Here is a 23837-nt window from a genome sequence, read left to right on the forward strand (position 1 = left end):
GAAGACAGAAAGGTGTGATTAACTTGGGTGGGAAACAGGGAAATGTAAATATCTCTTTGGTTACACTTGATGGGTGTTTGGTGGAGGGCAAGGGGAACCATGGGGCAGGGTCCAGGATGCTCAGATTACTGCCCCCAGACCTCTCCTTTCATGATGTAACCATGATGTATTAATGATGTAGTTTTTTGGGGGGTATAACATGGGGATTAGCAGCTAATAAAAGTTTGGGAGCTCTTTTATTTGGGGCTTCCATCTTGTTTCACCTGGTGGCAGGTGGGAGTCCTGTCATGACAGTCTTCAATAAAGACCAAGCCTACTGGCTGCTGTTTTGCTCTGGTATTCCTGGCTGGTGTCCTTGGTGTGTTTTTTTTTTTTGTTGTTGTTGTTGTTGTTGTTGTTGTTTTTTGTCCAGGGGAGCCATCAGATTTCTCCATTAACAGGTGACCTTGGATCCATCACCGCCTCTCAGTCTGTCATACCTTGCAGGGTTGTTGGGAGGATAAAATGGAGGAGAGCCATGCAAGTTTTCCTGAGCTTCTTGCAGGGAAGGTGGGATGGGAATGCAGCAAAATAAAAGAATCCATCGACAAATGGTGCCAATAGCAGGAATAGTTATTGTTATTGTTATTGTTATTGTTATTGTTATTTTATTTATTTATTTATTTATTTATTTATTTATTTATACCCCACCCATCTGGCTGGGTTTCTCCAGCCACTCTGGGCAGCTTCCTACAGAATATTAAAATGCAATAACCTATTAAACATTAAAAGCTTCCCTGAACAGGGCTGCCTTCAGATGTCTTCTAAAAGTCTGGTAGTTGTTTTTCTCTTTGACATCTGGTGGGAGGGCATTCCACAGGGCGGGTGCCACTACCGAGAAGGCCCCCTGCCTGGTTCCCTGTAACCTCACTTCTCACAGTGACGGAACCGCCAGAAGGCCCGTGGCACTGGACCTCAGTGTCCGGGCAGATCGATGGGGGTGGAGATCTCCTTCGGGTCTACTGGACCGAGGCCATTTAGGGCTTTAAAGGTCAACACCAACACTTTGAATTGTGCTGGGAAACGTACTGGGAGCCAATGTAGGTCTTTCAAAAAAGAGATCTGGGTTACTATTGGCTAATGGTCAACCTCTCTTTGGGGGGGCAAGGTGTTCCAGTAGGTGGTGGCCGTGAGGTTCCAAGTGTAAAATGGATGATCTGGACCTATTCTCGTCATAGAACACGAGAACAACCTGCTGGATCAGATCAATGGCCCACCTAGTCCAGTGGCCAACCAGATGCCTGCAGAAAACCAACAAGCAGGATTCATGCACAATGGCCATCAATAGCTTTCTACTGTATGAATTTCTCCAATCCTCTTTGGAAGCCATCCAAGATGGTGACCATCATTGGTGCCTGGCCTGGTTTGGAGACTGAAATCAATTGTACTGTGCTGGGAAGAGATATGTGTCTCCTCCCGCTCTGTGTACTGTGCTCCCTTTTAAGATCCTTCCCTGCTCCCCCAGCCCCACCCATGTATACCTCTACTTTGGGAAGAAAAATCAAGATTTGTAGCTCAATGTGACATATTTAGAGGCCGTCTTGTTTTGGCCCTGAGCTGCTGTCTGACTTTTCCTCCCAAAGCTTGTGATGGGCTTGTGTGTGGGAGCTGAGGGGATGTGCATACACAATATAATTGTCCCAGCCTCCCCAATAAAATGTTTTTTACGAGGCTTGAAGTGTGTGTTCCGATAAATATAGAGATGAGTGAGGAACCAATTCCACTCAGCCCCGTCGCAGTGTCTCTTTTAAGAGAGCTCTTCAAATCAAGGGAATATTTTTAGCCGCTGTGACTTCAGCAGGGAAAAGTACCCTGAGAAGACAAAGCTTAGGAGATAAAAACAACAACAACAACCCTAAATGCGCAACCCAACAAGAAGGACTTAGCCACACTCCCTGCTCTTTCCAGGGAGAGCTCCCCACTTTAATGTTCCATGTCTGAGTATGTGGGTTGTTTGGATCAGAGCTTTTCCCACAAAAAGCCACTCTCTGAAGCTGAATTGGATCAAATTTCCATTCTGGTTTCCCAACAGATTTGTGTTTGCTCCAATTGAGCTTTAAAGAGCGGGTTTCCGCGGGGTAAGTTCTGGAGCAAGTTCTGTGATATTTTGATTGATGGATTGAATCACAGAATTGTAGAGTTGGAAGGGACCCCCAGGCATAGCTGTCAACTTTTCCCTTTTCTTGCGAGGAATCCTATTTGGAATAAGGGAATTTCCCTTAAAAATGGGAAAAGTTGACAGCTATGCCCCCAGGATAATCTAGTCCAACCCCTTGCAATGCAGGAATCTCGACTAAAGCATCCATTTCAGATGGCCATCCAACCTCTGCTTGAAAACCTCCAAGGAAGGAGAGTCCATAACCTCCCAAGGGAGTCTGCTCCACTGTCAAACAGTTTTTACTGCCAGAAATCTCTTCCATATCTAGTCAAAATCTCCTCTCTTGTCCTCGGTCCTGTATCCCTGAAGGAGCGTCTCCACCCCCATCGTTCAGCCCAGACACTGAGATCCAGCACCGAGGGCCTTCTGGCAGTTCCCTCATTGCGAGAAGTAAGGTTACAGGGAACCAGGCAGAGGGCCTTCTCGGTAGTGGCGCCTGCCCTGTGGAATGCCCTCCTCGCAGATGTTAAGGCAATAAACAACTATTTTACTTTTAAAAGACAACTGAAGGCAGCCCTCTTTAGGGAGGTTTTTAATGTCCAATGCTGTATTGTTTTAAATATTCAGTTGGAAGCCACCCAGATGGGCGGGGTACAAATAATAAATTATTATTATTATTATTATTATTATTATTATTATTATTATTATTATTATTATCTCCTCTTGTCACTTGAAGCCATTGGTTCTCAGGTCCTACCCTTCAGAGCAGGAGAAAACAAGATTGCTCCATCTTCCATGGGGCAGCCCTTGAGATATTTGAAGATGGCCATTATATCTCCTCTCAGTCTCCTCTCTTCCAGTCTAAACATACTCAGCTCCTTCAACTCTTCCTCATAAGGCTTGGTTTCAAGACCCTTGATCATCTTGGTCACCCTCCTCTGCACACATTCCAGCTTGTCAACATCCTTCTTAGACTGTGGTGTCCAGAATTGGACACAGTATTCCAGGTGTGGACTGACTAAAGCAGAATAGAGTGATACTATAACTTCCCTTGAATTAAATAAAAAAATTAAAAAATAGTCTAGTAGCACCTTAAAGACCAACTAAGTTTGTTCTAGGTATGAACTTTTGTGTGCATGCACACTTCTTCAGATACACTGAAACAGAAGTCACCAGCCTCTTATATATAGTGGGAGGGTGGGGTGGGGTATTTCTCAGAAAGGTAGTAGGAGATGGGTGATTGTAAACCTGTTGACGACTGTTAACGACTGCAATTAGTCCTACAGGAAAAAGCAAGGAATAGTATGCAGGTGACCAAAAATAGCTTTAGCATGTGTAATGAGACAGGAATCCAATACAGTCATACCTCGGGTTGCAGACGCTTCAGGTTGTGTTTTTTTGGGTTGCGCTTTGCACATGTGCAGAAAGCCGAATGGCAAGCTGCGCATGTGCAGTTTTTACTGCTGCGGGTTGCGAACACTGCAGGTTGCGAACGTGCATCCCGCACGGATCATGTTCGCAACCCGAGCGTCCACTGTATCTCTATTCCGACCAGGTCTCTCCATAGTTTTCCGTCTGGTAATACGTTGTACTGGACACTAGACTTCTGTTGTTGGTTGTTGTTGTCTGGTTTCATAAAATTTGTACACCGCTTGACTTAAAAAAGGGGGGGGGGAAACAACCTGCAAAACGGTTTATGAAAAAAGATAAAACAATGCTATTAGAATCATAGAATCATAGAGTTGGAAGAGACCACAAGGGCCATCGAGTCCAACCCCCTGCCAAGCAGGAAACACCATCAGAGCACTCCTGACATATGGTTGTCAAGCCTCTGCTTAAAGACCTCCAAAGTAGGAGACTCCACTACACTCCTTGGCAGCAAATTCCACTGTCAAACAGCTCTTACTGTCAGGAAGTTCTTCCTAATGTTTAGGTGGAATCTTCTTTCTTGTAGTTTGGATCCATTGCTCCGTGTCCGCTTCTCTGGAGCAGCAGAAAACAACCTTTCTCCCTCCTCTATGTGACATCCTTTTATATATTTGAACATGGCTATCATATCACCCCTTAACCTCCTCTTCTCCAGGCTAAACATGCCCAGCTCCCTTAGCCGTTCCTCATATTATCGATAAGAAAACTTAGCAAGAATAACACAACACAAGACTTTCAAAAAGTTAAACCAACAGTAGACGAAAAACAGACTAAAACTCACAACACCTTTCTAAACATCTGGGTAGGCTTGTCTAAACAAAAACATTTTAGGCAAGTGCCAAAGAGGGGTCAATGAAGGCGCCTTCCTGATTTCAATAAGCAAGGAGTTCCAAAGTGTCCTGTAGGTGCACATGGTGCTGAGCCAAAAGGGTGTGAATAATAATAATAATTTTTAAAAACCCATATTTATATGGCTGCCTACTGAGAAGATCAATAAAAAAGCAACTGTACCAAAAGGAATTATGGTGAAAATGAGAAATATTTTTTTTTGGAGGGGGGGCACCAAATTTTGTCCTTGCGGGGGTTGCCATGTTACCAAAAGCAGCCCCTGCCTTCAGGGTGGTTGCAGCTCCCCGTTAATGCAGACGCTTTGTTTAAATTGTGCTCTTTTGAGTTTTCACACCAGGAAAATGCATCTTTGTATCTCGCTTTCTTTCTCAGAAATGTAGGAAGGTGCCTTATACAGTCATACCTCGGGATAAATACGCTTCAGGATAAGTATTTTCAGGTTGCGCTCCGTGGCGACCCGGAAGTAACGGAGCGCGTTACTTCTGGGTTTCGCCGCTCGCACATGCGCAAATTGTCAAAATGACGTCACGTGCATGCGCAGAAGCGGTGAAACATGACCTGCGCACATGCAGAAACGCCGTGCGGCTTACATTCTGTTCAGGATGCGAACGGGTCTCCGGAACGGATCCCGTTCACATCCCGAGGTACCACTGTACAGTGGTACCTCAGGTTAAGAACTTAATTCGTTCTGGAGGTCTGTTCTTAACCTGAAACTGTTCTTAACCTGAGGTACCACTTTAGCTCATGATTTCTGTTCTCATCCTGAAGCAAAGGTCTTAACCCGAGGTACTATTTCTGGGTTAGCAGAGTCTGTCACCTGAAGCGTCTGTAACTTGAAGCATCTGTAACCCGAGATACCACTGTCCTGAGGCCGTGTTCCCACCATACATTGAATTCACTCCAATACTTCTTTAACTGTCATGGCTTCTCCCAAAGAATTCTGGGAGCTGTAGTTTTCAGGCAGATGCTTCTGCTTAAGGTGCTTGCAGCTGGAGAGGCCAGGAGCTGAGCACCTCCACATCTTCACAGTCTCTGGGTTGGCACGTACCCTCCAACATAACTCAGTTCGAAACAGGGACATCTCTCACTCTCCCCAACTGACCCTCCTCATTTTAAGTTCTTTATTTGAAAATCATATATGAAAATCATAGAGGGACGCAGGTGGCGCTGTGGGTTAAACCACAGAGCCGAGGACTTGCCGATCAGAAGGTCGGCGGTTCGAATCCCCGCGACGGGGTGAGCTCCCATTGCTTGGTCCCTGCTCCTGCCAACCTAGCAGTTCAAAAGCACCTCAAAGTGCAAATAGATAAATAGGTACCACTCCGGCGGGAAGGTAAACGGTGTTTCCGTGCACTGCTCTGGTTCTCCAGAAGCGGCTTAGTCATGCTGGCCACATGACCCGGAAGCTGTACACTGGCTCCTTTGGCCAATAAAGCAAGATGAGTGCCGCAACCCCAGAGTTGGTCACGACTGGACCTAATGGTCAGGGGTCCCTTTACCTTTATGAAAATCATGCACTGTTATTCAGGTAGAAAGATTTGCACATGGAAGTAGAGGGATTTTGCACCATGTCCTCCAGGGTGGTTGCAGGTCCCCTTTCTGCCTGGCTCTGAGTCCTTCCTCCCAGATACTCTCTCTTCTGCTCTTCACAGCAGCCTCTTCTTCCTGCCTCTCAGCCTTCATCAGGGCTCTTGAGAAGCCCTCTCTGAAGGCACAGCCAGCCCTTCTCACTTTCCACAAAAGTAAAATACCATATTTGGCCAATCTGAGCTGGAGCAGAGCAAGAACTTGCCAAGAGACAAAGCGAACCGTTTGAAAGAAAGAAAGAAAGTTTTAACCCTTCATTTATAAATAAAATGATAAATCACTGGGAGAAAGTTTAAACACAGAGGTTTTGGAGAATTAAACAGGGTTGGGGGAAAAATTTTGCCCAGCAGCAGGAGCAAGGAAGAAGCAATAATAGTAATAACTTTGATTCAAGTCTAGGAGATACAGGAAGCCAGAAACGTTGATGCAGATGGTTTGTTTAAATTGCGCTCTTTTGAGTTTTCATGCCAGGAAAATGCATTTTTGTATCTTTCCTTCTTTCTCAGGAATGTAGGAAGATACTGAGGCCGTGTTCCCACCATACATTGAATTCGCTCTGATACCTTTTTAAACAGTCATGTCTTCTCCTAAAGAATTCTGGGAGCTGCAGTTTGCTAAAGGAGCTGGGAGTTGAAAACCGCTGTGCCCTTTGCCATTCTCAGAGTGGTCTTACAAGCAATCCATCTAGGCCAGTGTTGTCCAATAGGCAGCTGGAGATTTCAGGCAGATGTTTGCTCCCTAAGGTCCTTGTAGCTGGAGAGGCCAGGAGCTGAGCACCTCCACATCTTCACAGTCTCTGGGTTAGGCACGTACCCTCCAACACAACTCAGACCGATCAATCAATCAATCAATCAGTCAATTTTTATTTATACCCCACCCTTTTGGGTTTAAAAACCGGGCTCAGGGCAGCACCTCAAATAGAAAACATTGATTAAAATGCAACTTGAAAACAGCATAAAACAGCATAAAATACAACATAAAATGCAGCGTCGATATCAATAAAATTCAAAAATTCAGGGGTCATTTTGGGGAAGGAAGGAAGGAAGGAAGGACCCAGTCAGTAGACATAAAGTGATCACCAAGTTGGTCCTACTAGGGCCAGCAAGGAGGCCAGGGAATAATTTAAATATGGGGTCCCAGAGAGGGTTTCTTCATAGAAGAGTAAAGGGGGAAAGGGAATAGAGGATCAAGCTAATTCAAATTGAAGGCCAGGCAGAATAGCTCTGTCTTACAGGCCCTGCAGAAGGAGATCAAGTCCTGCAGGGCCCTAGTCTTGTGGGACAGAGCATTCCACCAGGTCAGAGCCATCACTGAAAAAGCCCTGGCCCTGGTGGAGGATAGTCTGACTTCCTTAGGGCCCGGGACCTTTAAGCTATTATTATTCATGGACCTTAGGGTCCTCTGTGGGACATACCAGGAGAGACGGTCCTGTAGATACGAGGGTCCTAGGCCGCATAGGACTTTAAAGGTCAAAACCAGCACCTTAAACCTGACCCTATACTCCACTGTGAGCCAGTGCAGCTGGTAGAGCACTGGGTGAATATGTTCCCATGGCAAGGACCCCATGAGGAGCCTCGCTGCAGCATTCTGCACCCACTGGAGTTTCTGGGACAGTTTCAAGGGCAGCCCCACGTAGAGCGAGTTACAGTAGTCAAGCCTGGAGGTGACCGCCGCATGGATCACTGTGGCCAGGTTGGGGCAGGAAAGGTAAATAGGGACATTTCTCACTGTCCCCAACTGACCTTCCTCATTTTAAGTTCTTTATACAAAAATCATGCACTGTTATTCAGGCAAAAAGATTTGTGCATGGAAGTAGAGGGATTTTGCACCACATGTTCAGATCAATTGCCTGTGTGGAGTCTGGCCCAGAGTCCTTGCACAATCAGGATTTGATTTTGAGCCTAGCTTCCCTACAAAAGCCCTGCAACCTGTTTCCTGTAAGAACAATATGGCAACAGCAACAACAGTTTCTCTGGGCATGTGCAAATTGCCGTTTCCCTCACCACTGAGCATCCAGACATATCTGGAAATAAGGGCAGGGCCAGGCCAGGCTTTGAGTCCTCACATCTCCAGCTTCGAAAAAGAATCATGGGATTCAACATGAATTACTGTCATTACATGTCAGCAGACTGCCATTGGAACAGGGGAGGGAGGCAGGGGGCCCGTTGGGATACGGAGAGCCTCCAAAACTCCTGAGGAACAGTTCCTCTTCCAGCGGTGGTAAAAGCCACACCTCCAGTGGGGGAAAAGAGGGTGTGCTAGTCCCGTGGGTTACCCGAGAGGCGAGGTCCAAGTCCGGTCCATGGTCAAAGATGCAACGTGGAGGCAGTCTGTAGTAGCTGAAGCTGGGTGCAGGGCAGGGAGTTGGGTAAAGTCAGGGACAGGCATGCATGCAGGGAGCCAGGGCTGGTCAGGAGCTCAGGCAGGAAAGCAGGGCAAGGTTCAGGCAGGAACTAGCAACCAACAATGTTGCTCCCGCAACTTGGGACTGGGGCTGGCTGGCTTTTATCTGCCCTGAGGCATAGGGCGGCCCCAATCCTCTGGTGACTCGCCTCTCCTGGCCTGGAGGCGAGCACTCCTCCTGCGGGAACTTAGTTCCCTCCGCCTCTCTGCAGCTCAGGAGAGGCTGGAGGGTGACCGGACCCAGAGGCAACCTCAGCTTCCCCTGACGGGGCTGAGAGTGGAGCACCTGCAGGCAATGGGTCCTCCATCACCTCAGGAGCCAGAGCAGACTCAGCTGGTGCCTGCACCTGAGGATCCAGCACAGGTGAGGACCCTTCAGGCTCATGCCCCAGCCCCGGCTCAGCTGGTTCTGGAGGCGGAGAATCCTGTGCAGGCTGGGATCCCTCAGGTTCAGCGTCCGAGTCCGAATCCCAGGCCATCACAGAAGGAAGGGGCCAGCCAAGCGAGGAAAGGGCTTGAGGATGCCGCTGAGAGCCCCAGCGCCTCACCTAGCCAGGCTGGCCAGGAGGGACGCACGCCACTTCTGTCGCCCAGCTTGCGCAGAGGGGTGAAACGCAGGGAGGGGAGGAGGCGGCTTGGGGTGCTGAAGTTCTTGTGTTGGGGGAGAAACCAGAGGGGGCCACGCCCGGATTCTGCAAGTGACTAAGACAGACATGAACTTTGTGGATCTGCACTGTAAATAGTTTGCACAACTAAAACCTGTAAAAGACAGGTCAGAGTCCTGCCTCGTTACTCACGAGCAACCACCACCCGCATCTGACATTACAGTTCTGTGCAAATGTGAAACTGAGACTGACTCTTTGCTTGGTGTCTTGCAGGTGCCTGTAAAACACTCGACCATGGCATCTCCCAATGACTCCACAGTGTCGTCCAATTACACCACTTACAGCCTGTTCAACAAATTTGTCCACCTCGATGGAGAACTGTCGGACACGTTTTATACCCTGTGGATAGTGCTGGTGGTGATCAATGCCATCATTTTCCTGGTGGGCGTGGTGTTGAACTCTCTGGCCCTCTACGTCTTTTGCTTCCGCACCAAGACGAAAACCACCTCGGTCATCTACACCATCAACCTGATCATCACCGACTTGCTGGTGGGCTTCTCTTTGCCCATCCGGATCATCATGCACTATAGCGCCAGGAACTGCCAGAGGTGTGCCCTCGTCCACATCTTCACCTACTTCGTCAACATGTATTGCAGCATCCTCTTTCTCACCTGCATCTGCATCGACCGGTACCTGGCCATTGTCCAGGTGGAAGCCTCCCGCCGGTGGAGGAACCCCAACTACGCCAAAGGCATCTGCATTTTCATCTGGGTCTTTGCCACCGTGGTCACCTTCTCCATCCTCACCATGGCCATGCAGTTCTCAGAGTGCTGCATCGCCCAGATCCTGCCCCTCATGGTCTGCGAGTACCTGTTCCCCCTTGTCATCATCACCTTCTTCACCACCAGGATCATGTGCGCCCTCTCCAAGCCGACGCTCATGCACCAGAGTCGCGAGCGGCGGATGAGGGCAGTGCAGCTCCTCATCACGGTCCTCATCATCTTCATGATCTGCTTCACTCCCTTCCACGTGCGCCAGCTGGCCATCTCCATCAACCCAGCCATGCCCAATGACATCAGCTTGATCGTCTACCACGTGACCGTCACCTTGAGCAGCCTCAACAGCTGCATGGACCCCATCGTCTACTGCTTTGTCACCAACAACTTCCAGTCAACCATGAAGAACATCTTCAGGAAGTCTGAGCCGGAGCAGACCAGTGGAGACATCATCAGCGTAAACAAGGGCTCGGGCTCGAATGCCATTATGGCCTTCTCAAATGCTGTAGGGACCCCGCTGGCCCTGCCCTCACCAAATAGTACAGCGAGCTCCTAAAGGCTGGTGCGTCCCCATGTACATTGTTGTAAATGTCAGAATATGCGACACTATTCTCTTTCCTAAGAGTAATTTAGAACATCACGTTGACCTTCAAATATGAAGCAACACTCCTTGGGTTCTCCAGTGGCACCAAGAATGGCAGGCTGGCTTTCTCTTGTGGGAATGATATGGCGAGATCTCCACTTCATTGCCAGTTCCTGGGTTTGCACCCCAGGACGGAGTCTGCATCCCGACTTTGCAGCACCAGCTCCCTCAAGCTGGGAACCACAGAGCAAAAGACAGTCGCAGCTACATATTTTGGCAGGTCTGTCCACTTCTCCACCATCACTTGGAGAAAACTTGAAACATAGAAGGGTGTTTTGTTTTGTTTTGTTCAGATGCCACTCCTATAGACAGTTTCAACTACGACAGAAGGAAATGTTAGCAATGGGTGCTTCCAGACTATTGCTATGTTCAAGTGGAATTCAGACATGTACCGGCAAATTTCAGCTGATTTGGCATTCTTATGCAGCAAATCCACTTTTCTTTCCCAAATCATTAATTTTCTGCAATAAGGAGATTGATGGGGAAACGCAGTGGAGAGTGTGAGATAACAATTGCTTTATGCAACGTTTGTACAATCGCCTCACAAACAAATCAAAATGGATACTCAATAAACAGTCACTATGGTCTCACCACTCGACAGACTTTGCACAAATAAATCAGAATGGATGCTGTCTGGAAGCAACCAGTGACTTAGAACTTTGAAGGATAATAATAAAGGAGATGAACAATTTTCAGAAATTGGTGGTGGTATTATTATTAATGTGTATCCCAACTGAATGCAAAAAAAACCAAGTGAGCAATAAACAAGAGATTTATAAGCACGATTAACTATGAGACTTATTTCTCAGGAATATTATTATTTCTGGAAAAAGTCACCCAAGATAGCTGTGGGCAAACTGTGTTTTTCAGGCACTCGGATGTAAGAAAGACCCCAGTGGACTATTTTGGGGATAAAAAGTAAAACCAGGATATTTCCGCAAAGAAATGAGGGAGGGAGAATTCTTAACCCCTTCTCTGCCTGCTGATTTTTCGCTGCAGTTTCCCTTCTTATCTGATTTCCATCCTTGAAGGGCTTGTGTCAACTTGTAGGGAATCAGTTGGGGTTAGTTAGGAAAGGTAAAGGTAAAGGGTGATGCTGTGGTCTAAACCACTGAGCCTCTAGGGCTTGCCAATTAGAAGGTCGGTGGTTTCAGTCCCCACAACGGGATGAGCTCCCATTGCTCTGTCCCAGCTCCTGCCAACCTAGCTTTTCGAAAGCACACCAGTGCAAGTAGATAAATAGGTACCGCTGTGGCAGGAAGGTAAACGGCATTTCTGTGCACTCTGGTTTCCATCACGGCGTTCTGTTGCACCAGAAGCGGTTTAGTCCTGCTGGCCACATGACCTGGAAAGCTCCCTTGGCATGAAAGCAAGATGAGCGCCTCAACCAAATTCAAAAGGATAAACCCAGCCAATCAGCGATCATGCAGCGGTGAAGGGATGATAGCACTGCATGACACAGACAATCAGATTTGGCTTCATGATGACATCACTGAGAACAAAGGAGGGAAACGGGGATAGAACAAGAAGGGCAATGTAACTTGAACTGGTACATGCTTTTGCAGACACTATTCAAAATAATTTTTAAGTTCTCCTTTGGGTCATCCACTGTCATCTAAGATTTGCCAGACCGCACCTGTCCAAGGACCATTGTGGGGGTGGGCTTTGTCACAAAAATGAGAATGTCTGCTGGCTGGCTGCCTCCATCCCTCACCTCCTCCTCCCCCCAAATGCCCATCAAAATAGGGCATAGTGGAAAATCTAAAATGTCAACGGCTAGCCCAGTGGAGCACTGGAGACCTCTAGTGGGTTTGCTCATGCTTTAAAAGATCATGCTTTTTTAAAAAAATTGAACAAATTGAAGCTGGTTTGCCCCTCTGTCATGACTAGCTTCCCATGCCCAATTCAGTTGACAATCAAAGTTGGCAGTCTTAAAATTGAATGATGGGAGGAAGGCTTCGCCCCACACTCTTCCCGGGTTCTTGAATAAGTCCAACCATTCAGATTGGAAGAGGAGTGGAGGGCTGTCCATCATCCATCAGGACATTCAGCAGAGGGAACACAGAGGTAAATATTTGCCATGGGTGTTTAGATTACGCTCCATTAATAGCAGGAAATTAAACAACTGGCAGCCTCCATAGACCTCCTGCTTTCTTCACTGTCCTGACAATCTAAGGCCATCGTGGCAGCAGGCCAGTGGAAAACATTGGAGAGGAAAAGCCACCAAACGGAGAGAATTTTGCTTCTATCAAATCAGGCATCAGGGCCAAGAGTTGCCCTCTTAGTTTCCAAGAGGGGTTCTGTGTCTCTAAACAGTCATCATGCCAGGCAAAATGACACCGATTTCCCCACCCAGTCAAAAAAAAAATAGCAGAAGCTGCACCATAGCTGTCAACTTACAGATTTGAAAATAAGGGACCAACAGCCTTGAAAATAAGGGACCAGCAGCCAAAATAAGGGACCTGCAGCCTCACCTGTTCCAGGCACTCCAGCCTTCCTGTCCTCCTGCAGTCTGGTCAAACTCATGCTGATAGCTTCGAGAACACTGTCCAACCAACTTAAGATGGCTCCCTGGCCTGGCTTTGCACTGCAAAGTTTGCAGCAGCACGTGCAACAAAATGGCGTCCAGCATTCAAAAAACCCCTCAGCTTGCATTAACTAGCCACACACAAGGCATGCAAGCTCCACCCCCCCCCCAGTCGTTCTTAGACTTCTTATTGGGTGAGCAACACAGCCAAGCAACACAGTTGGAGCCTCCCTCCTCCCTGGCCGGCAGGGAGGGAGGGAGAGGAGCTGCTTCCTTTGAAATTTAAGGGACATCATTTAAGGGACATCCATCAATAAGGGACAGCAGCGGGACATGGCGCTGGAATAAGGGACTGTCCCTTCAAATAAGGGACACTTGACAGCTATGAGCTGCACCTGTTGAGCTTCTGCCTATCAGGCAGCCATTAAGAGCTAGAACCTCTGAGAAGGGGAGTAATTGCACCTAGCCCTTCTCATTCCTAATCAGCAGACTGAGCTGAATGTGGGGGAAATGGCAGCATTTTGATTCATGGTTTATCCTGAACACTCTCAAGGTGCTCTGGCCTCAGTCAAGTGAACTTTGCTCCACCTCTGCGGCCTTTTCACAGCAACAGCTCTGAGCATCTGCTGGGAAGCTGTTGGCATGAGTTATGTCCTGTTTAGCAGGTGGTGGCAGTTTGTGCCTGCTACACAAACCAAGTTCTCAGTTGCCTGACCCCTTTTGACCTACTACTATATACAGCGGAGCTCATGCAATCCCCTCCAGGAGCCCATCTTCCCTCTCTTTCAAACACTGGGCGGCAGAAACTAATCCGTTGCCTTGCAATTTCAGCCAGTGATTGCACCTCAACTACGTGCCTTGCCTCTATGGCACCGTTGTTGTTTTTGAGTCATTTAGTCGTGTCCGACTTGACACTAGAAATGGTATGTATCTGGGAATCATATATATCAGAGCTGATGAACCAGCATGTACACACAATCCAGTTTTCCCAGCCGACATTCATTTATTCTCTACCAGTCTAGATTAATGAATCTGAAACGCATGCTACCGTCTAGTAACATACCCAGAGCCATCTTTCCTATTGGGCTTACTGGCGCGTTGCGCCAGGGCGCTGGCCTCTCAGGGGCACCCCAGTGAGTGGGGGAGCTGCGTGGCTTTGCAGGAGGCCTCCCCTTTCCCTCCTGCACACCCGCCAGCTGTGCCTGGTCAACCATATGGCTGGCAGGCGTGCAGCTTCCTTCCCAAGCCTCCGCGGGAGGAGAGCGATCCCCACAGAGGCTTGGGAAAAGGTCGACAACTCTGGGAAACGGGGGGGGGGGGCACACCGGAGGGGTCTTTGAATCACGGCGTCATATATGCTTAAGACGGCCCTGAACATACCAATGCGGATTCAAAGTCTTTGCTCTGTCTGCTGGCACACTTTGATAGATTAAGGAATGCCCATGCTTTTTACTATTTGGTAAAACAGCTGAGCTCAGAAGTCGAGCTATGGCAGGGTCCCAGGTTTGATCGTTGGCATCACCAGTTGAACACGGATCAGAGAGCTGGTCGCTGCCAATCTGAGCTGAACAATACTGGACTAGGTGGACAAAAGGTAAGACATGGTAGGAGCAGTAGGAGAGCCCAGGTCCCATCTAGTCTCATGTGCCCCAAGGGGAAGCCCAAACACAGGAGCTGAGCATAATAATAATAATAATAATAATAATAATAATAATAATAATAATTTATTTATACCCTGCCCATCTGGCTCGGTTTCCCCAGCCACTCTGGGCAGCTCCCAACAGAATATTAAAAACACGATAAAAGATCAAAACTTCCCTAAAAACTTCCCTAAACAGGGCTGCCTTCAGATGTCTTCTAAAAGTAAGATAGTTGCTTATTGCCTTGACATCTGCTGGGAGGGCGTTCCACAGGGCAGGCGCCACTGCTGAGAAGGCCCTCTGCCTGGTTCCCTGTAACCTTGCTTCTCACAGGGAAGGAACCGCCAGAAGGCCCTCGGCGCTGGACCTCAGTGTTCAGGCAGAATGTTGGGGTGGAGACGCTCCTTCAGGTATACTGGACTGAGGCCATTTAGGGCTTTAAACCAACACTTTGAATTGTGCTTGGAAACATACTGGGAGCCAATGTAGGTCTTTCAGGACCGGTGTTATATGGTCTCAGCAGCCGCTCCCAGTCACCAGTCTAGCTGCCACATTCTGGATTAGTTGCAGGTTCTGGGTCACCTTCAAAGGTAGCCCCACGTAGAGCGCATTGCAGTAGTCCAAGCGGGAGATAACCAGAGCATGCACCACTCTGGCGAGACAGTCCGCGGGCAGGTAGGGTCTCACCCTGCGTACCAGATGGAGCTGGTAGACAGCTGCCCTGGACACAGAATTGACCTGCGCCTCCATGGACAGCTGTGAGTCCAAAATGACTCCCGGGATGTTCACCTGGTCCTTCAGAGGCACAGTTACCCGAGGACCAGGGAGTCCTCCACACCTGCCCGCCCCCTGTCGCCCCAAAACAGTACTTCTGTCTTGTCAGGATTCAATCTCAGTCTGTTAACCACAAATGCAGTATAAGCACAGAAAATTGGAAAACACTGGCCTGCGAGCGCTCCAATTGGAGAACAGCCTTTACCAAAGGTGTCATGGGCTTTGAAGACACTTGAATACAGGACAAAAGAGAGAAACATGCTAAGATGAAGGCACGCTTGGCTAACCCTCACCAGGATCAACTCCTGCCCGGAAACCTTTGTCCCCAGTGTGGAAGGACGTGTGGATCCAGAATTGGCCTCCACAATCACTTACAGACTCACTGTTAAAACCATGTTTATGGAAGACAATCTTACTTGGCTACCAGTGATTGCCAAAGAAGAAGATCGTAGTCTGATTAGATGCTAGAAGTGGGTAGGGAGCCGAACACCGCTGTTCCCATTTCAGGTTTTCATAGCCTTAAATGTCCAGGCAGATTGTGCTCTAGCAGGTACAAGCAATGGAAATTGTGAAGAATGTATACTGCTGCCCTCTGCTGGGAAGCATTGCAAACTCTTCTCCTTATCATGAAATGACTTGGCTAACATGGGAAGGTGGCTAATAGTATTGTCTCTTTTGACTGACAGTGGATGTGTATGTATGACATATGTGTATAATAAACACACACAAATACAGAGGAATGCTCAAATCTGTCAATTTTGGTTTCTCTCTGTTCCTTATTATTCTTCAGTTCTCAGCATCACATCCACAAGACAAAACAAAACACAATGGTTTTGCTAAGTTCTCCCAATATACACATTTTTGTATGCCTGATTCGCACCTTTCTGCAAAGCAATTTCCCTAACATAATGCATTTGTGGGATGTTATTTCCCCTAATATATGCAATTTTGGGGGCACTAAGCATATAATAATAATAATAATAATAATAATAATAATAATAATAATAATAATAATTTTTATTTATACCCTGCCCTCCCCAGCCAAGACTGGGCTCCAGGCAGCTAACACCAGGTAAAAACAATTGATTAAAATACAACTTAAAAACAAGATTTAGTACAACATTAAAATGCAGCCTCAATTCAGTAGGAACTCAAATCAAAAACATTTTGGGGATGAAAACGTCAAATCTCCGACTTCCGGGTTGACGCGATCTGGAAATGGCGGATTCCCTCCGAGCTCCGGAGGGAATCGGCTCCACTGAGGATGGGTCTTTGCCGCGTCGGCGACGCGGGGACCCTTAAAAACCGCAGGCGCGGAAGCCTGCGGACTGAAGACTCGGCGGGTGCCTTAAGCGCCCCCCCTGATTCGCAAAGAGCCTTTTTAAAGGCTGCGGAGGGGATACGGGGGTGGCGTGGCACTGAGAGTCGATCGCTACCTCGGTGGAGCGAAGCCGCGAGCCATAACCAGAGAGCGCCGACTTCCTTCCTTGAAAATCTGGACTGAAAGAACTACCCGTGAGTAAGACGGATTGGGACTTTAAAAATTTTTACCCTGAATTAGAGACGACCGGGGGGTGTGCTAAAAGGAAGTCCGCACCCCCCCCCTTGCAGAAGATCTAAGCAACGACATAAGAGCTAAGCTGGAGAGCCTACCCTTGGTGGGGTGAGTTAAAAAGGACATTAACTTTCAAGATTTTGCTAAGGGAAATTTTATGCTGGAGAGTGGAGTTTCAGAAGCCTTCTTTTTGTTTTAAACTACCCCCCCCTCCCGGGCTCGGGAACGTCCTGCCTTTGTGCCTGTGTAAGAGCCGCGGAGTTTGACAGCTGTCAAAGCTGTCAAACGGGCAATTTAAAGCGGAAAAATTGTTGTTTAAGATCCCTCTGGACTAAGACAAGTTACAATTGAATTAAAATTATTGGAAACAAAGTGATAATAAGAAGCTAAAGGGTTGTTGAGCAAAAGATTAACAAGTAACCAGATTCCCCCTAGGGGGAACTCTGTGAAATTACAATGGAAACAATGGCTGTGGATGGAAAGTTACTAGCCGAAATCGAAAGGATGTTTCAGTTGGTGGGAACCTTACAAGAGCAGAGCTTGGCCATGAATAAACAACTTGTGATTATGACCTTGGGAACAGGCAACTCTGCTGTTTGTGTTGAAGACCTGAATGAGAAAGAATCCACAGCTGAAGGGGAAACAATATTTTCAGAGGTGGAAGAGACTAAACAAGAAAAAGAGAAAGTAACTTTGGGAAGCAACATCCAAAAGCTGACATCTGTGGAATACAAGCAAGGAGACTTTGAGAACACACCTACCACAAGTCTGCGAAAGATGCAGAAGAAGAAGGAGGAGGCCCTGGGACAATATGGAATACAGAAACTTAAAACAAAGAGACATGATTGGGGCCTCCGTTTGGACTTTGGTTCTGAGGATACAGGCTTTGTGGAATTTTTCCAGCAGTTGATTACAAATCTCCTTGTGAGAAGAGAATATACTTGGATGCTGAAAGAGCTTTTTCCAGACTCGACGACGGACATAAAGGACTACCAACAAGACCGGCGGAGAGGGACTGAAAGAGACTTGAAAGCCTCGGACGTGAGAAACCCAGGCTGAGAATCTCGACTTTGGACTTTCATTGGGAAGGGACAAAAACCGGGGATGGGAGGGAGGGAAGAGGAGATTCTCAGGAACTCTCAAGACTTTAAGGTTTGGTTAATATGACTTCTAATTAGGACAAAATGAAAAATCGATGGAAGAGAACTTAAGTCCAACTTAGGAATATCAATTTTAATTACAAAAGAGGTAATAAGAAGAATAAGATGGTTAAGAGGAGAAATACCAACTTGCTGACATAATTTTGGGAATTGGGATGCACGAGGGGGGGTGGGGGGAAGTCAGGGAACAAGGTTATGAAACAAGGATTGGCTGAATTTATGTATGTCTTGTTATGTGTTATCTTTTTGTGTGTGTTTTGTTTTTATAAAAGTGGAAAACCCAATAAAAAATTTTTTTTTTAAAAAAAAAGAAAACGTCAAATCTCCACCAAATCTATGCATTTTTGCTGGGTTCTGTATCCTGGCTGGGATCTGCATCACAAAATTCAGAAAAATGCAAATTTGAAGGATAGCTAGGTTTTGTTTCCCATATTGTTTTGGAGAATGTGAACTAGGTAGGTCCGCCTTTAAATGGAAACTGAATCTAATCTCTCTCCCCACACACACACCGCCCCACTCGCACAGACATATTCTTAGGATTGCCACCTGTGGGCCTGCATGAGTGTAAACATCTCAGAAGGTAATGCAACGCAGAAAAGCAGAGACAGCTGATAATCACTTTGTTAACTGTGGCAATTTACAAAAATATCGCTGCTAATACAGACAATATGGCATTGGTAAGTTAATTAACACATGCACCATGATTTTTTTAAAAAAAGAAAAACATTTGCTCAACAACAACAGTAATAGTGAGAATGATCAGGAACATTTTGTTGTTGTTTAGTCGTTTAGTCATGTCCGACTCTTCATGACCCCATGGACCAGAGCACGCCAGGCACTCCTGTCTTCCACTGCCTCCCGCAGTTTGGTCAAACTCATGTTGGTAGCTTCAAGAACACTGTCCCACCATCTTGTCCTCTGTCGTCCCCTTCTCCTTGTGCCCTCCATGTTTCCCAGCATCAGGGTCTTTTCCAGGGAGTCTTCTCTTCTCATGAGGTGGCCAAAGTATTGGAGCCTCAGCTTCAGGATCTGTCCTTCCAGTGAGCACTCAGGGCTGATTTCCTTCAGAATGGAGAGGTTTGATCTTCTTGCAGTCCATGGGACTCTCAAGAGTCTCCTCCAGCACCAGAATTCAAAAGCATCAGGAACATACCTATTTATCTCTGTGTGACATACTTCTGAGTAAAAATGCTTTAGATTGCAGTGAAAGGCTGCTCATTCTGTACCAGTTACCTGGAAGTAAGCTCCATTGAATACACTGGGACTTACTTGTGTGTAGACAGTGAAAGGCTCCATTTACAATAAAGGAATAAACACTCAGTGCATTACCTAAGAAGTGGCTGCCTGCTGAAGTATTGCAACGAAAGAATTTGAAGCCAATTGGTGAGCTTTTCCTTCAAAATTATAGGAAGGGCTTCCTATGCCAGCTTTAACAGTTCCTTCATTTGGTGCAGGAATATTATTGTCAGGAAAAGCAGGGCTCCATTTTTATACCTCTACAGACACATAAACTACTTTTAATTGTTCTCTTGGATATGGAGGGGAGGAATATGGAAAAGTGGGACATTCTGGGATCAAATCAGAAAACAAGATGGCCAGTGTGGTGTAGTGGTTAAGAGCGGTGGACTCGTAATCTGGGGAACCGGGTTCGCATCTCCACTCCTCCATATGCAGCTGCTGGGTGACCTTGGGCTAGTCACACTGCTCTGAAGTCTCTCAGCCTCATTCACCTCACAGAGTGTTTGTCGTGGGGTAGGAAGGGAAAGGAGAATGTTAGCCGCTTTGAGACTCCTTAAAGGGAGTGAAAGGCGGGATATCAAATCCAAACTCTTCTTCTTCTTCTTCTTCTTCTGTCATTCTGGGCTGTCCCTGGAAAAACAGGACGCTTGGAGGATATGTAGTACATCAGCGCTTTTGCCAGTTTCAGGAACAATTTCAGAGAATTAAGCTCTGGCTCGGATACGTTGTGCCTCTGTGATGTCCCCCCCCCTCGACCACTAGATGGCGCCGACATAAAGGACTGCTCTGCCATCCCAACTCAGCCAACAACCCTTTCCCTGCACCTCTTCTCTCTAGTGGATTTTGCTCGATCGCGCTTTCTCCTTGCAACATGTTCCTCACCATCTTGCGTAACCGCAGCACCTCCGGTTATAATCTTCGGGCGAACCTCCAGGATCCTCTTTCTCTGCTGATCCGAGCAATAAGGTTCTTACTGCTTACCAGCTGCCAGCGAAAGGGCTACGCTTCCCCAGCTGGGTTGCGTTTAATGGCATAAGAGATTTCTGCAAGTCTTGGTTGAGAGAGCTGAGAGGCCTAGGTGGAGCTTCTAGCTGGCAGTCAGGAGAGAGAGTGGCTGTCTTGGCCTTTACTGCACATTCCCAGAGAACCTCAGCTGCTGGGTGGTCTAGAAATCTAGTTAGCATAGAATTATTATGAGTTTTGGGGACGCGGGTGGTGCTGTGGGTTAAACCACAGAGCCTAGGACTTGCTGATCAGAAGGTCGGCAGTTCGAATCCCCACAACGGGGTGAGCTCCTGTTGTTCAGTCCCAGCACCTGCCAACCTAGCAGTTCGAAAGCACGTCAAAGTGCAAGTAGATAAATAGGTACCGCTCCAGCGGGAAGGTAAACGACGTTTCCGTGCGCTGCTCTGGTTCGCCAGAAGCGGCGTAGTCATGCTGGCCACATGACCCGGAAGTTGTACGCCGGCTCCCTCGGCCAATAAAGCGAGATAAGCGCTGCAACCCCAGAGTCGGCCACGACTGGACCTAATGGTCAGGGGTCCCTTTACCTTTTACAGCCGGTTATGTCTTGTGTGTTTACTAAAGGGGTCATTGGCAATAGGGTTTTTCATTTACCAGGAAGGATAAATCCAGATTAAATTGGAAGTGGGGTTACGTTCTTTTGCTATGACAGCTTCCCAGCCCAGAACAGGTTTGGTGTGGTAGTTAAATGGTCGGACTAGACCTGGGAGACCAGGGTTCAAATCTCGACTCAGCCATAAAACTCACTGGTTGACCTTGGCCCCTGTGTGCTTATCCCTTGCCGTGATCGGCTCTGCAGGATTGTTGCGCGGAGAATATGGGGAAGGGGCAAGCCATGCACACCACCTTGAACTCCTCGCAGGAAAAGTGGGTCATAAATGCAGGAATCCATGGAGACGCAGGTTAATTCTGTGTCCAGGGCGGCTTTCTATCAGCTCCACCTGGTACGCAGGCTGAGACCCTATCTGCCCGCAGAATGTCTCGCCAGAGTGGTGCATGCTCTAGTTATCTCCGACTTGGACTACTGCAATGTGCTCTACATGGGGCTACCTTTGAAGGTGACCCGGAAACTGCAACTAATCCAGAATTCAGCAGCTAGACTGGTGACTGGGAGCAGCCGCTGAGACCACATAACACCGGTCTTGAAAGACCTATATTGGCTCCCAGTTCGTTTCCCAGCACAATTCAAAGTGTTGGTGCTGACCTTTAAAGCCCTAAATGGCCTCGGTCCAGTATACCTGAAGGAGCATCTCCGCCTCCATCGTTCCGCCCAGACACTAAGGTCCAGCACCGAGGGCCTTCTGGCGGTTCCCTCGCTGCTGGAAGCCAAGTTACAGGGAACCAGGCAGAGGGCCTTCTTGGTGGTGGCGCCCACCCTGTGGAACGCCCTCCCACCAGATGTCAAAGAGAACAACTACCAGACTTTAGAAGACACCTGAAGGCAGCCTTGTTTAAGGAAGCTTTTAATGTTTAACAGACTACTGTATTTTAATATTCTGTTGGAAGCCTCCCAGAGTGGCTGGGGAAACCCAGCCAGATAGGCAGGGTATAAATAAATTATTATTATTATTATTATTATTATTATTATTATTATTATTATTATTATTATTATTTGAAGTGCTCCCTGAGATTTTAGCTGACTTCAGCATATCTTGTATAAACACAACCCGTGCTATAAATCCAGGTGGGCATGAATCCGTCAAGTGGATGACATGGAGATCTTGTAACGCCTTCTTAATTGCCCAGCGGTGATTCAGGGACTACGTGATCTCTGGGCATTTGGCTACACAAAACATTTTCTCCAAGGCCAGGGCGGAGGTTTTGTGGCATTCGGGCGGTCCCTGCCCTGGAGCTCTTCTGAACAGGCTCTTCCTTAATCCTCCCAAAGGCAAACGACCGGACAGGTCAGACAGGTGCAAAAGGTTTGTGTTTCTGGCTTACCTGACCCACTTTTTGTCCATTAGCATCTAGAAGAGTGGCAGGGCTCAGGTGAGCTCGCACAGGACAGGACAGAGCAGGACAGAGCAGGGCGGTTGGAGGTGATTTTTTCCCTTTCCATCTAGTTCAAAAAAATCCCATTGCAATTCATTGCAGCCTAACAGGACGGCCCCTCTGGAATTTGCCGCATGCACACACACACATACACATGGCTTTGCAAATCTGTCTGTGCTTGGGTACCCAGAGCTTAAATACATGACCTTTTGGCGGTTCCCTCACTGCAAGAAGTGAGGTTACAGGGAACCAGGCAAAGGGCCTTCTTGGTGGTGGCGCCTGCCCTGTGGAATGCCCTCCCATCAAATGTAAAGGAAATAAACAACTATCTGACTTTTAGATGATATATGAAGGCAGCCCTGTTTAGGGAAGTTTTTAATGTTTGATGTTTTGTTGTGTTTTTAATATTCTGTTGCGAGCTACCCAGAGTGACTGGGGTAACCCAGTCAGATGTGCGGGGTATGTATGTATGTATAAATATATTATTATTATTATTATTATTATTATTATTATTATTATTATTATTATTATTACCTTTCAAGCACATGCATTTGGAGAGGATCTCTAAGTTGACCAAGGGAGAGAGAGGGGGAGAGAGAAGGAGGATCCCTAACTTGGCGGGGGGGGGGGGGGAGAGAGAAACAGAGAAAACCTGAAATACAGGGCAAATTGTATCAGTGCAGGACATAGCATTTTACACTGAAATATGGGAGACTCCCGTATTATACAGGACAGCTGGCAACCCTACATGCAGGTGCCGTGCCCCCTGGCTCAGGCGCACCAAAGAGGGCTGATGAGTAATCCTTATCATTGAGCTTTCCCTCTAATTAAAGCATGCTGGCATCTTGTAAGGGATGTTCCTCTGTCCGAATGCGCCAAGGAAAGGCACGTGAGCAGCAAAGTGTCACAGGAGATTCCTGGAACGCAGGACATAAAAGCAGAAATTGGACAAAGAAGAGCATTGGTCACTCAGGAGATGGGAACCAACTCATAGAATCATAGAGCTACAGAGTTGGAGGCTTCCGGTCCCGCCTGCCTTAATGGAGGCAGCCCCCACAACAGCATGGGTTCATCGGCGGTCGGGGACAGAGGGTGGCGCTTGGGGGGGAATTGTCGTCGCGCCACTCCTTGGTGTGTGGAGTGCCTCTGGGTGCGATTCTCTCCCCGATGCTTTTTAACATCTTTATGCGCCCCCTCGCCCAGCCTGTCCGGAGTTTTGGGCTGGGTTGCCATCAGTATGCCGATGACACCCAACTCTATCTGTTGATGGATGGCCATCCTGACTCGGCCCTAGATACACTGACCAGATGTCTGGAAGCTGTGGCTGGATAGTTACGTGGGAGCCGGTTGAAGTTAAATCCTTCGAAGACAGAGGTCCTCTGGCTGGGACGGAGCGATATGGGATCGAGGGGGCAACTCCCATCTCTTGCGGGGGTGCAATTAGTGCCAGCATCGTCCGTTAAGAGTTTGGGTGTAATCTTCGATACCTCCCTCTCTAT

The 23837-nt window shown here is 47.6% G+C and overlaps 1 protein-coding gene and 1 long non-coding RNA gene across 3 annotated transcripts in view; one reads left to right on the plus strand and one right to left on the minus strand.

The window, feature by feature from the left end:
- GPR20 (G protein-coupled receptor 20) overlaps positions 1-11142 on the plus strand; it is a 35853-nt gene extending 24711 nt beyond the window's left edge. For both annotated transcript variants that reach the window (XM_083516932.1, XM_083516933.1), the window contains exon 3: positions 9283-11142. In XM_083516932.1, coding sequence (XP_083373058.1) covers positions 9304-10341 — 1038 coding nt within the window. In that variant the 5' untranslated portion in view covers positions 9283-9303 and the 3' untranslated portion in view covers positions 10342-11142. The remainder of the gene's footprint in view (positions 1-9282) is intronic.
- The window catches only part of LOC310713246, a 124274-nt gene that overhangs the window by 67937 nt on the left and 32500 nt on the right, over positions 1-23837 (minus strand). The gene's annotated exons all lie outside the window — the stretch shown is intronic.

Source organism: Podarcis liolepis, assembly GCF_965112155.1.
Source record: "Podarcis liolepis genome assembly, chromosome: 8".
NCBI lineage: Eukaryota > Metazoa > Chordata > Lepidosauria > Squamata > Lacertidae > Podarcis > Podarcis liolepis.